Source organism: Ciconia boyciana, chromosome 1, assembly GCF_034638445.1.
Source record: "Ciconia boyciana chromosome 1, ASM3463844v1, whole genome shotgun sequence".
Classification (NCBI taxonomy): domain Eukaryota; kingdom Metazoa; phylum Chordata; class Aves; order Ciconiiformes; family Ciconiidae; genus Ciconia; species Ciconia boyciana.
The window spans coordinates 34,538,583-34,564,172 of NC_132934.1; the positions used below are offsets into that span (position 1 = coordinate 34,538,583).

At 38.4% G+C, this 25,590-nt stretch overlaps 1 protein-coding gene across 1 annotated transcript in view; it reads right to left on the bottom strand.

The window, feature by feature from the left end:
* NELL2 (neural EGFL like 2) overlaps positions 1-25,590 on the bottom strand; it is a 162,056-nt gene that overhangs the window by 47,108 nt on the left and 89,358 nt on the right. The window contains exon 13 of the mRNA XM_072876150.1: positions 23,276-23,401. Coding sequence (XP_072732251.1) covers positions 23,276-23,401 — 126 coding nt within the window. The remainder of the gene's footprint in view (positions 1-23,275; positions 23,402-25,590) is intronic.

Sequence of the window (25,590 nt, forward strand, 5' to 3'; positions counted from 1 at the left end):
ATTCAAAGATAACATTCCTGGTTTCCTACTCTTGCCGCAAGAAACTTCAGTGTTTCATATCCTCCCGTAAGAAAGTTCATGGAGGATGCTTGCTAACATTTCAGGAGGAGGGTCCAGCACATAACCAAAACTGTATCAAAACAGTCAGCACTTCTACTTCTGTGGTTATCTGCTCAAACTTCAGGTCTATTTTTATTTAAATCAAGTATTAGCAACTCATAAAAAATTCATGGATCTGATAAATGATTGGTGGATTGAAGTTTACATGTCATTTTTTAGGAGTTAAATGTCTCAGATTAAGAGGAAATTCTGTGATTCAATTAAAGGAGCAGAGATTTTAAAACGATAGGAATGGAAAAAATCCACAAAAAAAGAATCAGAATGTTTTACAATCCATCTAGATTTGTTGTTCTGTATCATCTGAGCTTAGCTTCAATAAGACACTTAAAACCATTTAAACGCAGTACTTCTTCATATTCCTTCTTACAGTGGCACCTAACAGAGCAGTCAGCCTACGCTTCAGGAACAGCTCTTTTATGGACTGATTACAAATCGTTAAACTACACCCGAAAAAATCCTGTACATAAAGCATCTTATTACATTCACTCTTCCAGCACATGGCACACTATCCACACCAATTTAAAGAGAACATCAGAAACAGCTTCTTCCAGAATTCTCTGTTAATAACAAGGCAGACTGTCTAGCTTTATTAAAGATAGAAATACTTATTTGTAATAAAAAGGGTGGTGCTCTGTTGATAATTCGTCATTAATTCACTCTTATCGCTTTGATTTCTTTTTTAATCAAACACTTGGAAAGCCACCTTAAATAAGGAGCACATTGCAGAGACTGAGTTCAGCAATCTTAAATATCAAACCAGGAACTGTAGCACCAGAGAGGACTGTGCTTTACAAAGAACCAAAAAAAGCAATTTATAATAGGATCATTTAAACAGAACCATTAATACGGTTTTTAAGTTCAAAAACCAGTACAGAAACATTATTTGCATTATTTAGAAATTTCAGTCCTGCTCAAATGTATTTCTAATGCTGCAAGAAGCAACACTGAGGCCATTTATTTCAAGCATCTTTAGAAATTGTGTGACACATTTAACAAAAACCCTGTACTCATTTCACTGCACACCACAATGATGATGGGGACAGGCCAGATACAACAGTATTACAAAGGCAAGGAAATAAAAATTATTTTTGCAAAGAGATTTTAATGATGAACACACCTGAATTTCCATAAACATATCATATAAAGACCAAATGCACTGGTTTCAATGATAACTTGTAAAGCTTTATTATCTAATATACCTAAATTCCATTTTGCACTCTTCAGGACTCTATGTTCAACAGCGCTAAAATTAATAAAATCTCTGTTCTGAGTGAGAATCAAACAAAGTTTTAAATACAGTATTTATATTGACTAAAGTATCTCTGGAATAAGGTTCTTTTAGATAGAAAAAAAATTCAACTCTAAACTTTGCTATTGCTCTACAGTAATAACAATAGCAACAGTAAGTGCGTCTGAATGTTCCGTTAAATAGTCCTTATGACACAGATGACTTAGAGATGCAAAAAATTATGTGATGATGCAATTAATTCACCTAGGCACATTTGGGTGTGCAGCAAATAGATTATATACACACAAATACATAGACACCTAGGTCACACAAATACATATACACATATGTACATACATATATACACAAACAGTAAAGGTGATGTACTTTATTTTACTTTGGTTCATATTGAAATAGTACTCTAGAATATTCTATATGGTCTGCTTGACAAAAATGTGGTTACTTCAGGATATCTAGGGTGAAGTACTGGACCCTCATACTTCACCTAGTACATCCTAGAGACTGCTGGCATAAAGTGATCAGGACCCACTAGATCCTGTGATGTATGACAATGCAATGACAGCTGCAGGATCTGTCTTACCAAGTTTATTATCTGTAGAGATTCTTGCAGGACTTAGTAAAATTTAGCATACTGTCTACAAGGTGTGTCACATACCTCCTCCCCCTTTTATCTTCCTAGCACCATACAACATCAGTCCCTATCCTTCCTACTGTGTATTTCATGACTAAAAATAAACAGAAAAATCTCTAGAGCATTTCCTACTTGCGTACTGCAAGCCTTCCCAATGTTTGCCTTGCGCATCCAAATTCTGCAGATGTCTAAGAAAAAAAATAAACAAGAAACAGAATCCAATCCAGCAGCAAAAAGGGATGACGACTGAGTTGCATCACTTACTTATGAGTAAAGAATATTATGCTGGCAGTTTTCCTGAACCATCCCTTACCAACATTGGAAAATAAGAGCTGAGATCACACTTAAGGCACAGAAATGCATAAAAGTTCCCAAATATATAAATAAAATACACCCCTCCAATTGTAATCTTGTAACACCATGCCACAGATATTAACTTCTGAGTGAGGAACTTGCAGACCAGGATTAAATTAAAATAATTTAAATAAAGAGAATATATTGGGTATATTCTCCTTTTGATGCCTCTGAATTCTTGAACTCAAATTACTTTCGGCCTCCTGTCTCCTTCCCATTGATTTGGTATAGATCTATAGAGCCTTGGTGACCAGCTGGCAATCTGACATGACAGTGACAACAGTCACAGCAGTGAAAACAGATAACAGTTACTTGAATTATCACTAGCCAACACACTTAAATGCCTACTTACAGTTTATCTTAATTACAAGCTTTTTTCCCTCATATAGTTCATGTACAAGACAAAAATTAGTAGTAATTATATGTGTAGTTTGGAAGGCTTAGTTCATTAAGATCATTTGAGAAATGACAGATGGTTAATTTCTTTAAGACTTCATATTAACTAGTTTAAACTCTAATTGGCAGGGTTACTTAAAGTCTTAGTATATGCACGCTATTTTCAAAGAGCAAATGCTCTAAATTTATTGATTATTATGGTATGTTTTCCATTTATTTATGTTAAATTTTTGTATTGGTATTCCCCAATACAAGTATGCCCCAATTCATTTTTCTACAGATATTCCCTAATTGAAAGGCAAAATGGAACCCATGCTTTAATTACACATAGTGTTACCATCACACAGTTTACCCTTAGTTAACGCTGAAGTCATTAATCATTAATTAATGACCACCAGCAGCTGTCCTCAGTTCAAAGCTGGGGATATGAAAAGCCAGGTCTCCCTACAATAGTCTATTCACTGCTAATCCTGTTACTTGATTGATTTTCACCTTCACCCACTCCCATATATCCATGCTGCTCCTGGTCCTCATTTTCTAATTCTTTCTTCAGTGCAGCCATAAACAACTATTTCTGTAAATCTATGTCCAGAATTCTCCTACTTTTTTCTCTTAATTATGTTGATCATAAAAATAGCTCTGGCATGTGCATGTTCTATTTTCAAGGTCTGTTCAGAGACCATCCTGCTTTCTGAAATGCTGTTTCTGTCTGTAATTACTTAGTCCATTGTTGTTCTTCAGGGAGAACAGCTGCCGTCGTCTCAGCCAGATGTCTACTTCTCTCTTTTATCTATTAGCTTATTTACTTATTCTATATTTGGATTTAATATGATTAAAAAGGAAAACCAAGAAAACTATAATGAAACCTTAGGAAGAAAATTCACTTGGGGATATGGCCAAAATCCAGTGTTCCTTTTCATATCCATTATGAGAAAGCTCCAGGACTGTATCACAGTTATGCTACTATGAAGATGTAACGGAGAACCCATATTAATGGCAATTACTGATGAAGGATTAAAAGCAGCTGAAAAACACTTGATCAAGAGATGGCATTACTAGGAACACCCAGCCATTCTCCTTGTGTCTGCCTGTGAGGTGGGGAGGACTTTGGAGAAAGCTCCAAGGTAGCTGTGGCTCTGATGAGACTCAAGACAGGCATTGGAGGGAGCTGGACTTCTGGAACTGGTACCATTTGTTTCACAAAAAGAGAAATCCTGACACTGAATATGATGATGAAATCCATCCCTAAAATACCTCCTACTTCCAATCATGAAGTTCTTTTCTCTCTAGGAGAACCAAAACTTTTAACGTGTGCCCTGCTCTTTACCAATGTGGAGAACATAAGACCGATCCTCGGACAAAAAAAACCCTAGAGAAATACTGCATATTTATAGGCAAATATAACTTCCAAAAATATGGGACATTCTAATTCTAGTAAAGACTAGTTTCTTGAAAACATACCCTAAGAAGATTTTCAATTTTATGTTTTATTTCACAACAGGCTTTCATCTAAAGAAAACTTTCACACACCAAAGCCTGCAAGAGGCATATACTTTTTTCCCTACCCTCTTACTTTGACTTTAAGACTTTTTTCTTTGCACAAAATCTCTTTATTTTTTGGTTATTCCTGTTCTGAGTTTTCCTCCTAAATTGAAGAAATGCATAACTCCCAGATGCAAGTCCCTTTGAATTGTCCACTAGTAATCCCAAATTCTGTAGCTCTAATAATGGATTTTATGGCTGTACGCAGGATATACTGTCCCCTGGGACTCAGCTTGAAAAGCCTAACACATGAGTTGAATGTTGACCAGTCCGCCCTTCCTTTGGTATCTGCACACCAAGATATCCATGCCAAGATCTCCTGGAACTCAGGGAAGACAAAGATATTCTTGGTCTCAGCCACAACAGACAAGTTGATGGGTAAAATACATATTTCAAGGCAGGCCTACCATTACTCCCTCCATCTTCCTCCACAGCTCTTGAGCAAATAATTTAAACCTTCTTAAACTCACCTAAGTTTCATCATCTTCAAAATGTGTGTTATAATTGTGATTTCCGATTTCATGGAACAAGACATATTTTTGCAAAATACTCACACTCCTCTCATAGAGGCTTCTATTGTCATATTAATCAGTGTTACTTCATGTAACACCCTGTGAATTTTTACACTTTTCAACCAGTTAGGCAGAGGAAATATATTGAAGAATATTTAGTATGACAGCTAAAGTTAGATAAGCTTTAATTTATCTCCACTTTCCTTCATGTCTGCCATTTTCTATATTCCTTCTTGAACAGAAAAGTTTAAGGGAAGGATTTTCTAAAGCACTTAGCATAGGCCTAACTGTTTCCCCTAAAGGAAAATCTGTAGCTCCCACTGATTTCAATGGCAGGACTGTAATGCAAATGCAAAATGATTTTGAAAATCCCACCTTAAGAGATTTCAGTCTAGACATAAGGTCTGTGACCTTGTCACCTGCTTCTTTCTTGCCTTAATTCAAACTGATCTCTTAATATCTTGTCTCTTTTACCACTGACATTTTAAAATAAGGTTTCTATCTTTTAAAAGGTATTTCATCATTTAGACTTCCTCCATAAATTCATTTTATTATTTTCTTTTTTTATCTAGCCAGATGCATTATTTGTTCTTAGGTAAATCTTTTTAAATTCCAGCTTGTATTGTACACGAGACCTCCCAGGCACTTATGATAAACCAATGCTTTCAAAATCTTCTATTATGTTGTCAAAAGTGACAATGATAGCAAATTCAGCATCTATAGCAGTACTCTCTACTTCATTGCTAGTAGAATAGCCAGACCAGAGCTGTAAATATTCTACTCCAATTTCCTCAGCCAACTGAAAAATGTTTATTTTACTTCTCCTAATGCTAACCCTTTTAATTTATTGTTTCCTTACTAAAACGCTCCATGTTATACAAGTCTGCCACCAGCAACAGATACATGTATTGGATACTTGGCCTCCATCCTACACATTTCTGTTACACAAAGAAAGCAGAAAAGAGGCTCTCTGACTGCTGCTGAGGCTCCTAAATTGCTGCCTGTTCTTGTATTTCACTAGTAACAACTTACAGACTGTCTACATAATCAGAGGGCTCCACAAAACCACCTCTGAGCAACGTTGTTTTTCAGCACTGAGATAAGAGAAGGATGGATATGCAACAAGACTGGAGAAAGATGTCTCAGCAATCAAGTACTGGCCAAAGCTGGTTTAATAAATTATAGATGTACCCAAGGCTCTCTGGAGACAGCTGGTGCCCTTCTTCTATTCTTTCTGGGATAGCATCGTGACCAGAGTTTGCCAACTCATTGTTCTGGGGGCTCCTGGGGAAATTACAGCTACAACATACAGCACCATTACCAAGGACAGTGCTTGCCAGGTGAAGAAAATGAGAGGCATCACAGTGGTGGATGAAATGCTGCTGTTGCTTTGATCCTGCTCTTGTTCGCAGGAATCTGGAGCAACTTACCTAACCATAAATATTACAGAACAAAAGGTTTTTCTGTCCTCTTATGCAGCAGGGAGATTTCTTAAGGCATGAGATGGTTCCTCTTATTTCCCTGGCAGTACTGCGACACAGGCACTCAGATGACTCACTGGAGATCAAGTAGGACAATACTGTTTTTGATAAAACAACTGTAGTGCTCAAGCTCTATGGGGAGAGGAGGCCTTCCTTCAGTGTTGTACACGTGATTTTGAAGAGGGTTCTCTACTTGAAAACAGGGACAAAGGTATGCTTCAGTGATGGTAAAGCAGAACAATATTGATGCTTTGCCCTTAGGTCGGCCTTGATACCGTCTCTAGTGATGCTCCTGATTTTCCCTAGGGCACATCCTCCCTGATAGTTTACAGAGGCACACCAAAACAGCACAGCAAACGTATCCTTCACAAACACTGCACCAAAGCTGCCTCCTCTGGAAACAAAAGCACTCGGGGAGAATGGTACAGCCAGTTCTCACCATAGCATAGTGTCAGGGAAGAGCTAACATACATACCCAGCCTTGGAAGCCAGGAAGTGCTCCTGGCTTCTGCAGTTCAGACACAGCCCTTGATGCCAGGAGATACCCTGCAGAGCTGTCTGCACTGCTTCTAACAAAAACCAGCACAGCATAGTAATGGAGATGCAATGAAACTGGCTTTCATCTTCCTTCCTCCCTCCTCCCCTGCAATGGTATGAAACTTGACACTGGCTAACTTAACTTGTTTCATGGGTAGATTTTCTAGCCCACACCATGCTTTTGTTGCCACAGTTCAACAGCTAGTGCCAATCAAGCTTACAATTATTTCTGTACTTTCATATATGGATACCTATGTGCATTTTATATTGATAAATAAATATTTGCATAAGCACATCTTAGCAAACTTTACGTATTTGAAAAATTCTGCCATCAAATCTGCTGTCCTATTTAAGAACACCATGAATTGCTCTAATAAGCAGAACCACAGATGACATTAAGTCTTCAGGTCTTTGTTCAGGTCTCAAATACTCAAAATATGAATTTAGAATCAAACCACAGAGTTAAGAAAAAAGCAAACCTTGACCAGACATTCCATTTTCCTAATACTACTGTCATCCCAGGATTACTTCACCTTTGTAATCCTACTTCCTTTACATGTCTCCTCTCTGGAAAAGTTAGGATTTAAGCTGAGATGCTGTGAACAACTTTGGAGAACTTCAGACTAAGATGAAGCCCACTCCATGGAAGGTGTACTAGGTGAATAAACACAGGGTATTCAAAGCAGATTGGAATATCCATTCAGGCTACCACCAACCACAATCTCTATTTACCTCCTGAACATTAAAATGATGTAAACAGAAGTTAAGTTGAATTCTACATTCATTTCCACCTTCTGAAGAGCTAGGAACAAAGTAATAAATTCTTCTTACCGAGCATGTGCACACTCCAAACTTATTAAAAAGACAGAAAAATAATTAAAACAGATTACTCTTGATGGACCCCCACCTTTCCAGAAATCAGTCCTCTTATCTTGAAAAGAACTGGTCGTTTATGCTCACTTTGAACAGTGTGAAACCTTTCTCTTCTTTTTTTTAAATGCACCGTCATTAAAAGATTCTACTACAGGTTTCCAAACCCTGAACATCAAAGTTAACACTGTGTGACAGCTGGTATGTTCCAAACTCATCACATTTAGTGGTCTGTAACAGGGTAAATGACACAATTACCTGCTGTAATTACTGTTGCTGACAATATATTTTCCCTGGTGATTGGTCTGTGTGACTCAGAGCTGCTTATCTTTGTCAGTCCAGTCCAAATCCCCATTTCCATGTGACTTGGACATTAACTTAGGAAGTATTTACAAATTAGTTCCAATATCTTCCAAGACAGATATTTGCGATAGTACAAATTAATCTTTCATTGCATGATTAAACAGTCTACCACTCTATTATTATTTTGCATTAGAAAATAAGTATTCACAATGAAATTCTGTTCCCCATTTAAATCAAATGCTCATTTCTTTTATTAATATATTGGAAAGGAAACACACTGAAACAGGTAAATAAAATGAAGGAATAAAATGCAAATAAATAAGTACATCGACATTTTCACAAAACACTCATTCCCAAAGCAAAACATGAGGTAAAAAAAATTAAGTTATAAAACTTTAAGATACTTAATTCTCATTGCCTTCTTGTGACAATTTTAAAGAACACCTACAGAAGACAACAGTAACTTTTGATTTAGAGCAATGTGAGTTACAGGCTAATCAAGCTACCTGACGGTAGCGTTTCCCTGGAATGCCTTTCACTTTTAAAATATAAAATAGATACAATTACTTGCACCATTTCTCCTAAGAATATACTTAAGATGATGTGAAAAGATTGCAGCATATAATAACAGTAGGAAACAGATACAGTCTTTTTAAGATTATTTGGAAGCTTGTCAGAAAGAAAAAATACTCCTACAAAAATTCCTACAAACTATTTAGGTAGAGCAGCCTCCTATTTTATTGCTAAGCTTGGTTGACAGAGCTCTTGGTTCTCAAGAGTAACATCAAGATTTTCAAAGTTTTTTCTTATTTGATTGGGAGGACCTCAATTTTTGCACATCTGACTACATACATTGTAAAGGGGACTGATTTCAAGAAAGTAAATTGATTACCATTTCTGAAATAATTTCTGTTTTCAGTTTTCTAGTTCAGTCTTGAAGATGCGTCAAAACCACTAGTGTTTTCTTAAAAAAAAAAGAGACAAGACAGAACAGTTCTGTATATTGAGAATGTCCGCAGGAAAAATATCAAGTATCTTTTATAGACACAGTACTTTCAGAAACACCACCTCACAATATGTATCTTCACTAGCAAAAGTGAAATTTCACCCAAGAACCTTAGGATTGTCGTACAGGAGCACAGCGTAGGCAGCGATGCTTCCCTTCGTATCAACGTGACTTTTCAAATTAAAGATGATGATTTGGCCAGTCTTCCGTGGGGCACTGGCAGAACAAAACCCTAAGGATGGGTTCCAATATATTTTGGTATTGTTCCTTCTTGTTGGCCCACTCTTTCTGACTGCCACAGAGAGGTCCTGCCAATCACTTCTTTGTTCCTTTAGGGGAACTGGACAACACAGACTGAGCAAATTCTGGAGCTGAAACTAGTTTTAGACAGAATTAGAAGGGCAGAAAAAGTGCCAGTTTACCTTCCACACTGTGTGTTCGTGCAGGACCAGCCACAGCCTGCCTGCAGAATCAGCAGCACATTTCCATGTGAATCAGAAGTTACATGCAGAACTAAAAATATAAGCCTTTCTTTGGGATTATGCATAGGAACACAGACACCAGATGAGTCAGTGAAGTGGATAAGCCCAATATGTTTACTCTGTGCACCAACACATTTCAGGGTAGATTTCAGCATAATTCTATGTGCAATGAAGGACTAGCAAGTACACAACTCCTGCTGTGGTCGAGGGGTTTGTACCACAAGTAAGGCCACTACTCAAGCACATAGCTGGAAGAGAGGGTTGTAACCCAAAAGGCTATTTCTGAATTATTCTGGCTGTAGAAATGAATTTCTAATTTGAAGAAGCAGTTTGATGCAGTGAAGTACATCTGTTTTTGTAAGTCAAGAATCATCAGTCCAAAAGACTGACAAAAGGGAGTAATATTGATAAAGATTTATCGCAGACAAACCTAGGAAGGATTTGTCAAAGATGGCAAATACTAAATCATAATGACTGACAGTATAAAACATGAGTTAAGTCTCATTTAGGATGCCATTTGTCTGCCATTTAGCATAAAGCAGGTTAATCTCTTATAAACATTACATGAAAAACAAAGGACACTTATAAGTTGTTTCAGGAGTCACTCATTACCGTACATGCCATGTAGCATGCAGTGGGAATGAAATTATAAAGAATTAAAAGTTTCCATGCTCACAGATTGTCTAAACAGAAATAATTCAGGGATACATATCTGTCCAAACAGAGAACTTCCATATTCAGTCAAAGAAAAAACTTGCAGCTATAATATTAAAAGAAAAAGCTTCTGAAGCCCTGGACAAAAATAAAAAGTCTTAAGTCTCCTCTTACGAGTCTTGACAGACAGTTGTCTTTCTTACCCTCTGCCTTTTCTTACAACTGTGTTATCTTAAGATTGGAAATGTTTTTCAACAGCAGAATGCCAAGAGACTGACAGGCATTATAACCATATACTGCCACCTGTATCGATGACCCTCAAAACCTTGATAATTTATATCATGGTTATAGTCACCTTGATTTTACTGTGAATGCGTAGAAAACTGCTGACTTCAATATAGCATGACCACATAACCTTAAATAACTCCACTGTTCCTTTTTTAAAAACTGTCTTGCTTCATACAGTAGCTCCAGTTTCTCACTGACCTTGGCTGGAGTCCCTCTGAGAACAGGCTACGCTCTCCCGGCATGAGGCAATCACCAGCTGACTCGGACATGATAGATGTGAGCTATCCAACTTCCTTCACTTCTGGCTCACTCAATGAGACAGCAGCAGATTCCCATCGCCTGAGCCAGAAAGATCCTTACAACTTCAAAGAAACTGTCCTCAAGACTGCCTACTGTGTTTCCTGATCTTTGCAGTCTGTCTTTCACAGTCTGTGATCATCCACAGAAGAACGGGCCAGGGGAGGTCCAGCTATGACAGGATGTCGTGTTGCGGTTAATTAATACCGGCCATCCTCTTGCTACCATCATCCTAATTCCCACGGTCTACAACTACCATCCAGTACTGGGATGAAGACGTTTGAATAGATGAAGAAGTTTTGACCATGTACCATGTATGTTGTACATGTACCATGTACATGACCAATACCCCATGTACTCTTCAGTCTCTTGTATTTAAACTCTTCTAAAGAAAACCCCACTGCAGCTGTTTGGTTGCTGGTAATTCTGGGTGTAATTCAGCTCCAGATTAAGGTATCTAAATTCAGGTGCCTACATGCATGTTACTGGGCAGGATTCCACTGCATAAACACACACCTAGCTAAAAAGTGACATCTAGCCTGGCACCTCCTGGTTATCCAAGACATCAGCAAAGGTTGTCAGGTGTAACACAAGGCTCTGCAGGAAGACTGTAACAGCAGTCGGAGACCAAGTAGGACACACTACAGCACCTAAAAAGGCACTAGTTGGGCAACCAGCTCTTGCTATAAACATCTAAGTTCCCATTTCAGTCAGTGCAACCTAGAGAACTTAACAAGTGTAAAATAGATACCTAACATGGGACTGAGTTGCCCACACATAAGGGGCTTGAATGCATGGAGAGGGGCAACTTGCTCTGCTTGCATCCAGCTGTCACGCAGAAGAGCGCAAGACCTACATGGCCTAATCCCATGACGACACTGCCTAGATCATCTCAAATAGCAGCAGGAGCCTGTAAGTAGACAAATGAGTTGGGTCTAGCTGAATGCTTGACCTCTGTTGATTACAATGTGAGCTTAGATGAAGACATCTACGTTGGGGTGTCTTAATTGCAAACTGAATTCCACCTCCTGTGTCAACTTCAGTAGAATTCTAACATGAAGAGTCAATGTAATTAGCTATGGAAATGAATAATTCATTCAGTGCTATATGGTTTGTTAGATCATCTATTTTTATAATATACTCTCTTAATTGTTATACCCCTACATTTCTAATTTCCAATCATATTGTACTGACACAGTACATAACTGCATCATAGAAGCTGTCAAGGGACGCTGTGTGCTTGGAAGCTGCAGAGGGGTTCAGAACACTGAGAAATGGGATGTACACTGGGTGCCTGTCATAATACTGTGAGATAAATATTAAGCAATGTTAATGTTTGAAAATACTGTAATTTCAGAATTTTTACATGAATGAAAGATCTCACTCTTTTCTGAGTTACCTTTTCAGACTGAGTATATTCTCAAGTTGACACCTGTACCTCCTTTTATATATTGAAAACTTCCTCATCACCCTAAGAATGCAAAATATATTCCTTGTAAAACAAAATAATAAATTCTGATGTCTACTTCTGCAGACAGATTTTAAACAGTATACAGAAACTGTAGAAATGCAAAATAGATAATTCCTTTTGATATAATACCTTTACCATCCTCTATTCCTAAGGCCAATAGGGAATCCAAGTCTCGAACACATTGGTGTGTGTATATCTATATGAAGATATACACAAGCCCGAAATATACCAAATATATACATATATATTTGGTAAAGATTTTATTTCTCTAAAAGAATTAAGTATCCAATACTAAAGATCATCCATTCGTATCTTTGTCAAGATTTTCTATTTGTATGAAATGTATTTCATACATTTTCTATTTATCAACTCAAATCATATTCTACCAAAGACCCTTTAAAAATGTGTTGGATTTTGATCAGCTGAGAAATCAATCCTGCTATAATTGCATAGCCAGATGAACATCTGTTATGAACTGGGTCAGTAACCAAGGAGGAAATGGGACCTAAAAAGTATCCTCTAGGAAGGAAAAAAAAAAGGTCTCATTCCAAGTTAAAACAGCCTCCAAACTAAGTTGTCAACGATAACGTGATTCAAACCAAATAAAGCATAAATGGGTTCCGTTGTATAAGATATAGCAGACATATAAAAATTACTTGTGTTGTTATCTTAGTAATGTGGTCGCATAGCAACAAGCTCAGTCTGAATGATCATTCCTTTATTAGCTTTGTGAATTATCTTACAGCTAGAAAGTGGATATTGGAGAAAATTTATCCTGAAAGAGGACTGAGAGCTTCATTTAGGCTGACATACTATAAAGCAGAATGGAAACTGGGTCAAGTAATGGATATCAGAATCAAATAGGTTTTGAGTTAAAAATGCTCTGTGCATACAAGCTGACTTCTAGAGTGTTTATTAGTAACAGCAACCCTGACAGTATAGCTGGACACCATCGCCTCAGTGGAGTTTGGATTATACTGTGTGATGATGCATATGCATGCCACGTTACTTCTAACATAACTGGGGGGGGTGGTGTCACCAAAATCAGAGATGGAAAAGACAGATCATTCATCTTGCCCACTTCATTATAAATCCAGAACTGCACGTTTTCTCTGGTGCTTTGCTGACTACAACATTTCCTTACTCAAGCCATAGTATGTCACTCCAGTGATGTTAGAACAAGCCCCTGTCAGGATGCTTGTTTATTGCTCTGTCCCTTGCACCATACTGCGCAATTATTCTGTCTTTATTTAAGCACAGTCAATGAACTCAGCTGTTGTACAAGCTGCAGAACTTGAGGAAAACTTGAAATGTTGCTGAATTCATCAAAATAAGTCAAGGGAAATAAACAGGAAGAAATTAGCTTTTATTGTCATCATGGCTCACATTACAGTATTTTCAACTAACAAAGCTGGTATACTATAAGCATATGACTAATCTGAGGTTACAGATTTTTTTTTAACTTTGCAGCAGTGAAGGGTAAAAGGTACACAGCAGTGCAGAATAAAGTTGCATCTTTGTGGCCATATTTAGTCACTTATTAAAATGTGGCCTCATTTACCAATGTACTAAGCACTATCAGCTCTTATTATCTTCAGGATGACTTGTGGATGCTCTTGTGTGTCTGAAAAAGCAGGCCAATTTTATACTGTTAATTAACTGAGGACAAGCGTGCAGCTTTAAACACAGAAGCTGGATGACTTCATTCAACTCTGGATTACATCGATCTTACAGTAGCTTTCCTCCATGGAAACCCAGGCAACTATACCACTCTTAGAAGAGGTTGGTGCAGGTACTAAAACAGAAGCCACATTTCTCGCATGTAAACTAGATTTTATTCTTAATTTTAAATAAGGAGAGGCATTCCTTTCAGTGCTCAAAACTAATTTGTGGGAACTGAAATGTACAGTTGGAACAAAAATAACTAGTAATACATGATATTGTAAAATACCCACACTTCACTGCTAGCTGGAGTCTATCTCCTACCAATGTATACTGGTGCAAACCCATTTCCAGCCCCACGCCAGAACCCATCAATGAACTTTTCCTGAATATCTGGAAGGAATGTAATGCAAGTCTGGAATTTTACCTGGCCTGTGCCCTAGGGATTAAAGATAGATTTTACCTTCAGCATCCTCAAAAGCAATTCAACAAAATTTTTTCTCAAGTATCCCTGCCATTAAGCATCATGTCTGCTGCACAGTATAGGAAAAAGAGGAGATTTCTCAGACTGTTGATGTCCCAAACAATTGATGGATTTACAAGTCAAAAATAAACCAGTGAAATCTGCACAGAAGCCCACAGGCAGATGCACTTTTATGAACTTAAGTTTCTAGATGCCAAGAGGAATCATTCATCCAAAGCGTGTCAGAGTACTACGGTAATAAAAAAAACATGTGATAGTGAGTCTATTCCCCCCTCAAAAATAGCTGTATCTTGCAAGAAGCAGAGGGTAACAACTGGGCAGCCAGCAAAACCCCTGATAATCTAGGGATCTGAATCATAAACAGTACTTGAGCTGTGTTATTTCAACAAAATCACAGATCCCTGTTACTGACATTTCAAGTTCATCCAGATACCAGACTGATGGTTCCCATAGTGGGAGCATCTGCACTTGGGGGATAAGGACGGGCTCCATTAGCATTGCAAAGATTGCATAAGCATCCTCAGAAGACTTACACTGTAAACAAAGCATTAATAAAGGAAAAGGAGGCAAGACCCAAACTTTGGCTATACACTATACCAAAAAAACCCCAGATGTGTTTATTTCCTGGCTGATAGGATAGTGAAGACTGGGCACTGGCAGATATAAAGCAGATTTTTTTATCAGATGTACAATACTAATACTGGGACTTCCAAAGATGGGGAGAGAAGAAAAGCCTCGAAAGGTAACTTCAGTTTCTACTGAGGACTATAACGATACCTTTAACACTTCATGTTCAAAAGCAGTGGAGGAAATTTGACAGTCCTAAAAGAAAACAGTCTCCCACTCTCTGGAGAATAGCATTAGCCCACCATCCCCTGATCCACCGCCAGCATGGAGACAGAAGTATTCCAGAGACGCTTCTTTAAAATCCTTTTTCATACACACACACAAAAACATGCACTCAAAAACCCCACCATGTATCGATGCTTCGCAAAATACCAAACCAACAGGTATCTTTCTTAAGTGGGGACATTGCCAGTGGCATTAGCTGAAATCCAAGCAGATATGCAGGTTGTTTATAAGTCACAGCTATCTACAAGAACAGAACCGAACAGGAGGGCTTAGGAAGAGCACAACTTTGATTACTGTGGGTAAAGCAAATGTAAAATAAATCACAATGGTGTGGCCTGTCAGAAAACGAAAGTGAGAAAACATTAATGGCTGCATGGGAAAAAAAGCACAAAGATAGGTGAAATAGTATCAGATGCAGGAGCACTGAACGCGCTAATGTGACAATCTATTTTCTATACCTTATGACGAGGTGCATTTGTTTCAAAGTCATCCCACGATATAATTAAAGAGCAGAGTATATGAGTCAGACGTAAAAAATTAATGTCAAAAACTACTGGCCACTGATCTGCAGTGGTGCAGGCCTTTCCCTATACATTTTCCCCTTTACTATTGACACCCCTCAGGTAATTATTAATTAGTATTATCGTTATAATAATTCCTACTTTTTGCACATTCATCATGATTATGCAGCTAAATGTGTAGTTTTCTCCTTAAATCTTTCCCATATGTCAAGTCAATCTCCCCAGACCCTTAATTATTTTAATGCTGGTCTTGGAATTCCTTTCCAATTTGCAACAGATTTGTGATTTAATTTGATTTGAAAAATATGCAGAGCTTCCAGTATTCCAAAAAATTAACATTTCAGGTGTCACTCAACTTGCTACTGCCATGCTTCTTGGCAATTTATGCAGAAACAATTATTAGACTTCAGTTTACTGTGTGAGGCTATTGAAAAAAAAAAAATTAAATGCTGCTGAATGCATTGACAGCATTTCGGGAAAAACGTTGTTAGAAAAATCTCCAAGACTCATAAAGGCTTAGATATGCTGGGGTGGAGGGGAGGACGCCTAGCAAGGTCTAGCTGGATACACCCAGTTAAAGCCCAGTGAGTCCAACACATCTTTCATTGCTTTGAGTAGGCCTGCCATATGACCAAGTCAAAATGCCCAAAGACCAAAGCCATTCATCTATTCCATCCATTTCTTTCATTTCTGAAGAAGTACTTCATCCTTTCCATCTAGGTAGACCCTGCAACAATGCCTCACTGAAGAAGAACAACAAACCCTGCAAATGTTCCCACCACAGTCATGGTACGTTATATAAAACTCCTTCATAATTTTCTTTAGAAGTCAGAAAACAAACCCAGGAACACAAATGTGACGGTACCGGGCTCTAATGCACAATAACAGCCTCACAAATGGGTAGAATCTCCACCCATTTTGCTATCTCCTTTGACTTCTAAGCTATTTCTTTCTAGAAGCAAGCAGTAGCAAAATATCAGCATGATTTGGCTTAAGTGAAAATGAAAAGGAAAGACAAAATCATCTGGAATGGATTTAGCAAAATGGTTAAGAAAAAAAGTTACAAGGTCTGCATGCATTTAAAACACGGATGTGAGCGCTTAGCTCCGCACATGGGAGTGGTCCTACACAGCTCAGCACTGCTGTGGGAATGGACATGGCTGCTCACGTGGCTGGACCATGCCTGGAAGAAGTAGGCCATGATTTTCAACATGCCTGATATGCTTTTAAATTATTAATCAGTCAAGAAGTCACATGTATTTCCTGCCAAAGTACAGCGCAATTGTAAAAACTCACTGGTGTCAGGATACAAAGTTGTAGATCACTCACTTCTCTCAAAAACAGAAACAAAAAACAAAAAAAACCCAAACAAAACCAAAACAACAAAAAAAGAAACATGTAATAGATGATTTACTAAACCCCATAGATGACAGCTTGTACAAACATTAATTCAAAGAGTCTGGTTTATATACTAACACAGCCCATTCTTCATATGTCTGCCTTACATTTGGTCATTTACCATCTTACCCAGACCACAAGTCAACTGAAGGTACCGTCCTAGGGTACTCATGGAGAGCCCCAACGCCTCTCTCTCCAGTACCACTAAGTGTGAAACATGAAATAGCCCCCAGGGAGGAATTCTCTGGGAGGGTAACATCAGCGGCAGGATCTTCCCCACATCACCTCGGGGACTCCCACCCACAGGAGAGGCTGAGCACACCACCAGCACTGCCATCAGAGTCACTTCCCCCTTTTATGCTGACTGGAAAGCAAAAAGAACAAAAGAAGGTGGCCCATGAGATTGCATAGAAACAGAGCCTTAAACATCACCTGTGGCTCAGAAAATCCATGGCTTCTCCAGGCTGCGGCATGCATCTTCCTCTGCCTTAATATGATCATGGGAGGATGCACTAAATCTCACGAGGTCTTCTTTCTTCCGTTCCATTTTTGATGGGTTACTTAGGTAGGTGAGTGGTCCCAAGGCAGGAAGCTAAAGACATCTGTTCAGACTAAACATGATTAACCATCCACGGTGGCTAGTCAGAACTCCTCACTGTTAGAGCCAAGCGTGAAAAAGAGAGAGCTCTCATCTCTCATTTCGTAACTTCTCCCTTTTCCATTTAAAAAAAAATAAAGTGCAGGAAAGGATATGTATTGCGCTGCTCAGAGCACTGCTACCAGCTGCGGATTACACAGCAGCCTGAAAGACTAGAGGTGACACTGGCTGCATCCTTGTTTCTAGAAGGGAAACTTTCTTTTTTCCAGTCGAGAAAACAGCCCATGCATTTTTGTAATCCCAAACAGAGTACGGATGTAAGCGTTACCATTCCAGAAAAACACTAAGGCATTCAAATTTAATCATATCTAACAGCGATGGTGGACCATACCACCACACATATAAAATTACCCCAGCAGAGACTCATGCCATTTTCTGCCTTCCTTCCCCCAGCACACCACCATTACATTTCAGTTTCTGTGAGGCAAAGTGGAAAGGGAATGAGATGATACCAAAGTAGGGAAAGCATGGTAGCCTAGGGCATATTTTTTACGCCTTTAATTTGCAGTTTGTGCACCAATTTGGCATATGAGCGCAGCTTAGGACTCATCTCCCCTTCTCATAGCTATGATTGATTTCTGAACATCAAATCAGTCACGAACAACAGATTTCTGTGTAAATATGGCTGTGTCTAACTAAATCTAACCCTGCAAATCTTGCTTCCAAGATGAATACGAATAACAAAATCTGAAATTGATGTCTTCATTACATCCTTTGTTGTGAAAATCAAAATGTAATTCAGATCTATTGTAAAACTTGCAATAAACATGCCAGGAAGAAAGAGACTGGAGCTGTTTTGGAAGCAGCTATATGCTGTCTAAATCAGTCTTTTGTGCCCAGGACTCTGACAGAGATAGATAGCACAGATTTCTTTTCAAATGCCTCATACAGGAGAAAACCCCTTCAATGTCACTGATTTTATGTCTCTCTTCTGTTTTGATCAATGACTGCTAAATTATATATGTGTGCATAGAATGGAACAATAAGGCATTTTAGGTTAGCCTGCCAGCAAGCTGCATGGACAACGCTCACATCACAACCTGCCTAATCAAGGTTCAGGTATAATTTTTCAACATCTCCTTCCTGTGCTTCAGCTATCCTGTGCAAACAATGACATATTAATGCCAAGCTACAGAACATTTTCTTCCTGCTTAGTAACGTTCCCAAGGATGTGCTACCAGAGCTTCTGGTCCAGCTTACAGTAAGTCAGCTATTTTATGCACAGCTACGGTTCCACAACTGGATTTGATTACACAGCATTACAAGGAACAGTGTGACCTGAAATATATTTTTAAAATTTAACATTTAGTAACACACAGCATCAGTTGTCACTTGTTTGCCCTATTCTTGTTATTCCTGAACTGGATTAAAAATCTGCCTCCTCTTCAGTTTCATTGGTATTTCAGCCAGCAAGTTAAACCCAATGAGGCAAATAAAGACTTGCCAAAAACTTTAAATTCTGCAGAAGACAAAAGAGGGCTGAATGAATAAATTTAGTTGCAAACATTGGCAAAAACTAAAGTGCAACAGACTCTCTGTACACGAGTACTGAGAGATTTGAACACAATTGCATACTATACAACCACACCAACGTACGTCCTGGAGCCTGGGCCTTTGGTAGCTTTTGTAGTATGCTTGCAGTAGCAAGGTGCCCTGAGATACTCAGGATTGCTTTTGCGCACAAGAGATGTCTGTGTGAGGCTTCTGCAGCACGGCTCTCACAAGTAGTGGGCAACAGGCATCTTTATAATACCCTTCTGCAGTAGCTGAGAACTGATGCTATCAAAGGTGATGCTTCCAGCTATCTTGAGGAAAAAAGGAGCAATGCAGAAATTGTGTCGTACAATGCCCACTTTTTGCATGAATTACATAAAACAGTGTCTATCCGATGGTATGAAGGTAAAGGTATTTTGCATACCAGTGTTTGACTTGGTTTTAAAATACAATTCCTTTTACAGACCTCCTTCTCACTTTTCATCTTTGTCAGATATAAACACCAGGTTTTTGTACAGAGTATGGAATACATGAACTATTCTGTGCAGCTTCTACAACAAATCTGATTATTAAAACAAAAAAGAAATACAGAAAACCCAGAAAATTCTCTTAAGGACAGTGCACAGCCTTACTTTCACAGATACGCCAAGTTAAACAGGGTACTCTTCACAAAACCTTTCAAAAATATCTCCTTAATTTGCAGAGCTCTGTCTCTTTGGTCTCTCATGATTGCTTTTCTCCTTACTGTCCTGCTTTTCTGCCAGATAAAAAGGCTTTCTTTATGCCCTTAACTTCAAGAACTAGCACCGTCATGACAAGAAAATTGAGCTTAACCAAAATAATTCCCAGCTGCAGTGAATGGGCTGTGAGTTCTTGATGCACAGTGAGGTGTGCTGGGCACGCACAAGTTGGTATCTGGATTCTCAAAGTGCTACTTTCTACAATCATAAAAGGCAGATTAAATTGATGGACTTAAATAGAGCAAATGCAAAGGTGGCTGAGACAGGTTGAGATCCCTGACACTTTACTGCCTTGATTCTTTAAACAAAACATACTTGGAAAATACTTTTCCTTCTCAAGTCCTAGATATCATGTGTTTAGCTGAATGTCATTAAGGCTCCATTTAAATTAAAAACAAACAAACAAAGCAAAAAAAGACAATAAAGGGAAGTATAATGAGTTTTTCTTGTAAACTAATTGCTTTAAAATACCACAGTATGCTGTAAGAGAAAATCATGCTTATGAAAAGTCAGCTATACCCAAGCACAGCAGCCTCGACTAAACCTGTTGGTCTGTCTGCAGGGCAGCAAAGTAATGTCATTAGCATCATAAACTCCTTCCCGCTGTTATTTTGCACTGATGTATTAACATACATATCTTTCAGCAATGTCCTGTAAACACGGTCAGTCTTTCTACTACACCAAGCTTTTGATGATTCTCAGAACACAGCAAGTTTATTCAGGAGAGACAATGCTAAGCAATCTAGTAGTTTAAAACTTCCACAGACTCCATGTCAAAGCCACAGCAACATACCCTCCCTACTTTTGTTCACTTTACCTCTCAGATTTATATCTGGGCAAACAGGTGGCACATGAAAGTCTCCAAAACCAGGAGCTTTAATAGATGGCAAAACCAGCAAAGAATATGCTGAGCGGTGAAAAAACCTATAGCAGTCTCATGTACAAATATATACACTTGCCACCTGCTTTAATACAGTGCTATAATGTAAATGCTCTCAATGACACTCATATAGACTAAACCAAGCACAAAATGTCATTTACTGATCAAAGTACATGACTTTAAATGTTTCCCGTGTTTCCTTCAATTTTTAAAACATAATTAATCTTTCACTCACTAGTTGTTTGGTGGAAATGTCATGCAAGAGTCTCATAAGTCTACATAGTTCAGTAACTGACCAGTGCCTCTACCGGAGGCGCTCACACTAGTTGTGGAACCAGAAAAAAAATGCCGTTATTTTCTGACATATACACTTAATGATGTTAGGTTTCCATTCGTGGAAATTCTACCACCCAACAGGCACTTCATCCTTGTGGTTGCCTCTCAGTATCCAAAATTCACTATAATTTAACTCCAGAAAAACTCCAGGTCCCAAATGACAGCGAGTGGCACTGCTCAGAAAACAGAAAGTCACTGCGGGACTTACAGTTCCTCTGGCCTAGCAAGTCTTAAGATTTGAAATCTTACAAAACTATTTAATCTACTTCTCTTCCTTTTGCATTAACTTGTCCCAGCTTGATCAAGGGAAAGGTGGAAAATAAATCATTCATTTTGTCACCCATCAGGCTGATTTCACAGGAAACTATTATTTACAAACGTTGAGCCAAACTCAATTTGGAATGTGAGATCTGTAATGGATTTCCAGCAAGTTTTACACCAGTTTGACTGTCCAGAGCTCTTGAACTACACTGAATTTCACAACAGTACATTTCAGCAAATATGAGGAATGCAATGTGCAGAGTACCGAGAAATACCTTTATTATATTTATGGGCACCAAATGCCCCCGTGAAGTTGTTTGCAATGCTTTACCATTTGCAGAGTTCAATCAGAACAGCAAGTTAAGGGAAGCAAAGCGGAAAAAGTATCACAGTAATTTAGATAAAGTCAGTCCTAAAATAATCCCAACATTCACACTCGGTAGGTAGTGAAACAATTGCTTTACTCAGCTGAGAGTGTGGAAACACGAGAGAGTGATCAGAAACATGAAAGAGTGATCAGAAACATACCAGTTGCTTCAGAAAGGACCTGCTGCAAGCAGCCTATAACTTGGTCCTTCAAGAACTGGGCTTACTGCAGTAAAATAGTGCTTGCCAGTGTACGTGAGAGGAATACCAAGTACAGGTAAGACAGGATGCACAAAAATCACACGTATGTGGTTTCAAATCCATGTCCCTGAGTGCTGTGCATGTTTGGGCAAGCAAATTATGCCAGTTTATGAAGAAGCTGTTTCTGTACCAAGACATATCATTGATGCTCAAACATGCCAAGACATCATGGAAAGAATTAAACAAATTTAGAAATGAACTTCACAGTGTTGTCTCCGCATTCTGAACACTCTCATCCATTTATAGCCAGCTTTACTGTTAGATAATACAAACTCCAAGAAAGTTTTACTGAACAAATATATCTTCTTATAGGAAGAGCTAATGCGTTCCCCTGTGCACACAAAATAGTGGTACTATTTTGTTCACACACGTTTTTTTTTCACTGAGAGAATGTGCTGCATCTTTGAATCATATTTGCTTTATCTGTCTAGTAGGAAAAAACACATTCATCCCAGGATCACTTACAGTCAGCCTGGCTCTGATATGGAAGGCTGATTTAAACGCTCAGTGTTCATCCCATAACCCTAAAATACCTTGCAATAAAAGAAGACTAGAAGACAGCAAGTCAGTACAAACCCAACACGTCCTCTAGAGCACCCATTGGCAGTAGAGCAAAGAGGGAAGATAGAGAGATAAGACTGACCATGTTGTCCAGTGGCTCAAGGCAGGCAGAGCTCCTGCCCTCTGAACTCAGGATTCAGCTAGGCAACCTCCCCGATGCAGAAAAACTCAAAATGAGGAAACAGCCACTTCTAATATGCAGCAAATTTAACTCCACCAAAAGTTTGCAGAAGAGTCACTGTACTCCAAGTGAAGTTGTACTGGTATGCCACATGGAAACTGAGTAACCCATAGCACTATTTTTGCTCTCTTATTTTTCCCTTCAGCCTCCTCCCTTCACCTTTTCTATCAGCACCCAAAGCCACGCAGACCTGTAAGACAATCCAGACTGCCTTACAATTTCAGGCAAACAATACAGCATACACGTAACCTGTAAAATACATTAGCTTTTCTGCACTGTATCCTTGTAATTGTTTTGGTGTTTATTCTGTTTAACATTTCATGTAGACATTTTGTGACCCTAACAAAGATTAACTTTAGAAGAATCATATCGGTGCTCCTAAATACCATCATCCTGTTATTTCTTTTCATGAATATACAGCTCTTACCTGTACATGAATAATCATCAATGCGTATATATCCTGTTTTGCAGATGCACATAAAGGATCCTGGTGTATTTATGCACATGGTATTCTCACGACAGTAGTGCCGTCCTTCAGCACACTCATCAATATCTGTGAATAAGGTAAAGAGGAACACGAGTCAAATTCAGCAGTGTTTTTTACAATCTCTTGATACATTGCTATTCACTTCCATCAGTAGTGGGTTAGACTAAAAAGTTACTTGAGCAGGAATGCATTTTGGAAAGATTTTTGGATTTCTCCTTTAAAACAACTGCTTGAAGTGTTTCTTTGAGCTTTCTGTGAACAGCTGCTAGTGGAGTTACAAAGAAGATTACATTGGCTTACATCTTTCCTTTTGAAGTGCCTATGATATTATTCCTGTGATTTAAATAAGAGCAAAAGCAATAACTGGAGTCCCATACAGCAGACAAACTGCCTCAGCACTGCAATATCATCCATCACTGTACCTGTATAGACACTGCAGTCATCAGTATATAAACACACTACTATATGCATACTATATGCCTTTGATCTAATAGGTATTGTTGTTTGGGAAGGAACTGTAAGGAACATGATAAGATGTGAAAAGACACTGGAACTTATTATAAGTCTCTCTTAGAACTCTAAAGTAGCCAATCAGTAATTTTAATATATATAAACACATATATCTATATCTATACATATCTACATACACATGTATATAGATACATATACACACACCATATCTGAAAGGAACCTGAAAGAATCTGATTTATATAAAGACCTTCTCTGAGAGAAAAAATTGCAACTTCATAAAATACTTGTTGGGGTGGAATATCTACTGCAGTATTAAGTCCTAGAGCAAACTCCAGATATAAATCACTGTAGGCATGGACTTCAAAACCTCATTGGTTTTTGGTACTCCCTTGGGCTGCAAAATTAGATGTATCTCTTGTAGCAGGTTATACTACACTGGTGAGACAGAGAAAGCACCACAAATAACAAAAAAAACTTCTGCACACTATTATTATGCTGCACAGAAGAAAAGCTATATTAATTTGGAAGTGACGCATAGCACGCTTTTTCTGTAATACTAATGATAAAGATAGCATTACTGAGACGCTCTGTACATGTAGTTATATTGTCATGCAATGTGCCACTGAACCTTGCTACAAAAGTATGTTAAAAATCAGAGCGGTGGATTGTTGGCTTTTGTTTTTTTTCCTGCTCACCAGTTCTGATTTCCTCCCTGTTTTCAATGATGTTTACAGCTTTCAGAGTTGAAAATAAAATCTCTGGATGGAAAACAGTGTGGTGTTCCAGAGTCTGGTGATAGTTCAAAACAATAGACTGGATATATAAACTCAAACCAGGGTTGACTTCTTAATGCTGTGATGCTAAATGTCAACGGTGTTAACTCCTGTACTTTACTCCTATTTAGGTCGTATGCTTATCTCCCAATTCTGCCTCCTCTTCCCAGCATCTTTAAATCAATAGCTACTTACCAACTGCACTCATTGCCTGCTTTTTTTTCCTTTTTACATTCCCAGAAGAAAATTTGCCTTTCAGTACAAAACAATGTGACACACTGAATATTAGCGATTCTGTAGTCGTTTCCTAGTTTCATTTAGTTTTGAAAAAACCTTCTGTTTTCCCCAGTATCTCCACCTAGTGCAACTGTTCTGCTGGATTCTGCTGGAGAAGCTGGGGGCTGTTGGCTACAAACTATGAAGGTAGCAACTGCAAATTCTCAGGGTGGTGAGCCCAGCCTGCTTTGCACAAATTCAGTTCCTAAGAGTTTCACGGCCAATACACTTCAGCTGGTTTCCTCCCCTTCCTTTCCCTGTAGGATCTGCAGGCATGGAAGAATTTAGGGTGTTGGTTTGGAAAAGCTGATTTTGTAATTTTCATGGACATACATACATACATAAATAAATGTGTATTTACAGTGAGCACAGTGAGCATACTAAGGCTCAAAACACATTTTGTGAAAGTCACCTAAGAAAGCAAAAAAAAAAGTGAAGTTATCACAAGACTAGCACAAGGGGAGCTGGTTTTGCACAGAAAGTGGAAAATGGCACAGATCTCCTGACATACAGATGTTCTGCAGAAACATAAATGTGCAGTTCACAAAACCAGCCAGCAGTTACAACATAATGCCTCAGCTACTACCACAAACGATGCAACTTGTGTCTTTCACAGTTCCAGTTCACAACTCCATATTAAATTAATGGTGTTGATTTGTATTTAAGTAACAACATCAGTCTTCGAGTAATTAGAGGCCTTATGCTCTTGGTGTCAACAGACTGCCTAGGAGCTGG